Source organism: Lynx canadensis, chromosome C2 (genome assembly GCF_007474595.2).
Source record: "Lynx canadensis isolate LIC74 chromosome C2, mLynCan4.pri.v2, whole genome shotgun sequence".
NCBI lineage: Eukaryota > Metazoa > Chordata > Mammalia > Carnivora > Felidae > Lynx > Lynx canadensis.
Window position 1 is genome coordinate 73,625,671 of NC_044311.2, and position 2,189 is coordinate 73,627,859.

The 2,189-nt window shown below is 54.6% G+C and overlaps 1 protein-coding gene across 1 annotated transcript; it reads left to right on the forward strand.

Moving 5' to 3' along the window:
* Positions 1–398: 398 nt before the first annotated feature.
* SOX2 (SRY-box transcription factor 2) lies at positions 399–1,474 on the forward strand. Its single transcript, XM_030330254.1, has one exon. The coding sequence runs from the start codon at positions 405–407 to the stop codon at positions 1,368–1,370; it is 966 nt and encodes a 321-aa protein (XP_030186114.1). The 5' UTR covers positions 399–404; the 3' UTR covers positions 1,371–1,474.
* The last annotated feature ends 715 nt before the right edge of the window (positions 1,475–2,189 follow it).

The following is a 2,189-nucleotide window of genomic DNA, read 5'->3' on the forward strand; positions in this document are numbered from 1 at the left end:
GAGTTGTCAAGGCAGAGAAGAGAGTGTTTGCAAAAGGGGGAAAGTAGTTTGCTGCCTCTTTAAGACTAGGACTGAGAGAAAGAAGAGGAGAGAGAAAGAAAGGGAGAGAAGTTTGAGCCCCAGGCTTAAGCCTTTCCAAAAAATAATAATAACAATCATCGGCGGCGGCAGGATCGGCCAGAAGAGGAGGGAAGCGCTTTTTTTGATCCTGATTCCAGTTTGCTTCTCTCTCTCTTTTCTTCCCCCAAATTATTCTTCGCCTGATTTTTCTCGCGGAGCCCTGCGCTCCCGACACCCCCGCCCGCCTCCCCTCCTCCTCTCCCCCCGCCCGCGGGCCCCCCAAAGTCCCGGCCGGGCCGAGGGTCGGCGGCCGCCGGCGGGCCGGGCCCGCGCACAGCGCCCGCATGTACAACATGATGGAGACGGAGCTGAAGCCGCCGGGCCCGCAGCAAACTTCGGGGGGCGGCGGCGGCGGCGGCGGCGGCAACTCCACCGCGGCGGCGGCGGGCGGCAACCAGAAGAACAGCCCGGACCGCGTCAAGCGGCCCATGAACGCCTTCATGGTGTGGTCCCGCGGGCAGCGGCGCAAGATGGCCCAGGAGAACCCCAAGATGCACAACTCGGAGATCAGCAAGCGCCTGGGCGCCGAGTGGAAACTTTTGTCGGAGACGGAGAAGCGGCCGTTCATCGACGAGGCCAAGCGGCTGCGAGCGCTGCACATGAAGGAGCACCCGGATTATAAATACCGGCCCCGGCGGAAAACCAAGACTCTCATGAAGAAGGATAAGTACACACTGCCCGGCGGGCTGCTGGCTCCGGGCGGCAACAGCATGGCGAGCGGGGTCGGGGTGGGCGCCGGCCTGGGCGCGGGCGTGAACCAGCGCATGGACAGCTACGCGCACATGAACGGCTGGAGCAACGGCAGCTACAGCATGATGCAGGACCAGCTGGGCTACCCGCAGCACCCGGGCCTCAACGCGCACGGCGCCGCGCAGATGCAGCCCATGCACCGCTACGACGTGAGCGCCCTGCAGTACAACTCCATGACCAGCTCGCAGACCTACATGAACGGCTCGCCCACCTACAGCATGTCCTACTCGCAGCAGGGCACTCCTGGCATGGCGCTTGGCTCCATGGGCTCGGTGGTCAAGTCCGAGGCCAGCTCCAGCCCCCCCGTGGTTACCTCTTCCTCCCACTCCAGGGCGCCCTGCCAGGCCGGGGACCTCCGGGACATGATCAGCATGTACCTCCCCGGCGCCGAGGTGCCGGAGCCCGCCGCCCCCAGCAGACTTCACATGTCCCAGCACTACCAGAGCGGCCCGGTGCCCGGCACGGCCATTAACGGCACACTGCCCCTCTCGCACATGTGAGGGCTGGACAGTGAACTAGAGGGGGGGAGGAATTTTCAAAGAAGAACGAGGGAAATGGGAGGAGAGTAAGAAACAGCATGGAGAAAAAAAAAACCCGGTACGCTAAAAAAAAAAAAAAAAAGTCATCACCCGCAGCAAATGACAGCTGCAAAAGAGAACACCAATCCCATCCACACTCACGCAAAAACCGCGATGCCGACGAGAAAACTTTTATGAGAGATCCTGGACTTCTTTTTGGGGGACTATTTTTGTACAGAGGAAACCAGGGGGGTGGGGTGGGGAGGGCGAGGGAATGGACCTTGTATAGATCTGGAGGAAAGAAAACTACGCAAAACTTTTTAAAAGTTCTAGTGATACGGTAGGAGCTTTGCAGAAAGTTTGCAAAAGTCTTTACCAATAATATTTAGAGCTAGTCTCCAAGCGACGAAAAAAATGTTTTAATATTTGCAAGCAACTTTTGTACAGTATTTATCGAGATAAACATGGCAATCAAAATGTCCATTGTTTATAAGCTGAGAATTTGCCAATATTTTTCGAGGAGAGGCTTCTTGCTGAATTTTGATTCTGCAGCTGAAATTTAGGACAGTTGCAAACGTGGAAAGAAGAAAATTATTCAGATTTGGACATTTTAATTGTTTAAAATTGTACAAAAGGAAAACATTAGAATAAGTACTGGCAAAACCATCTCCGTGGTCTTTAAAGGGGCAAAAGTTTTAGATTGTACTAAATTTTTTTTAACTTACTGTTAAAAGCAAAAATGGCCATACAGGTTGACATCGTTGGTAATTTATAATAGCTTTTGTTTCCCAACTTTCCATT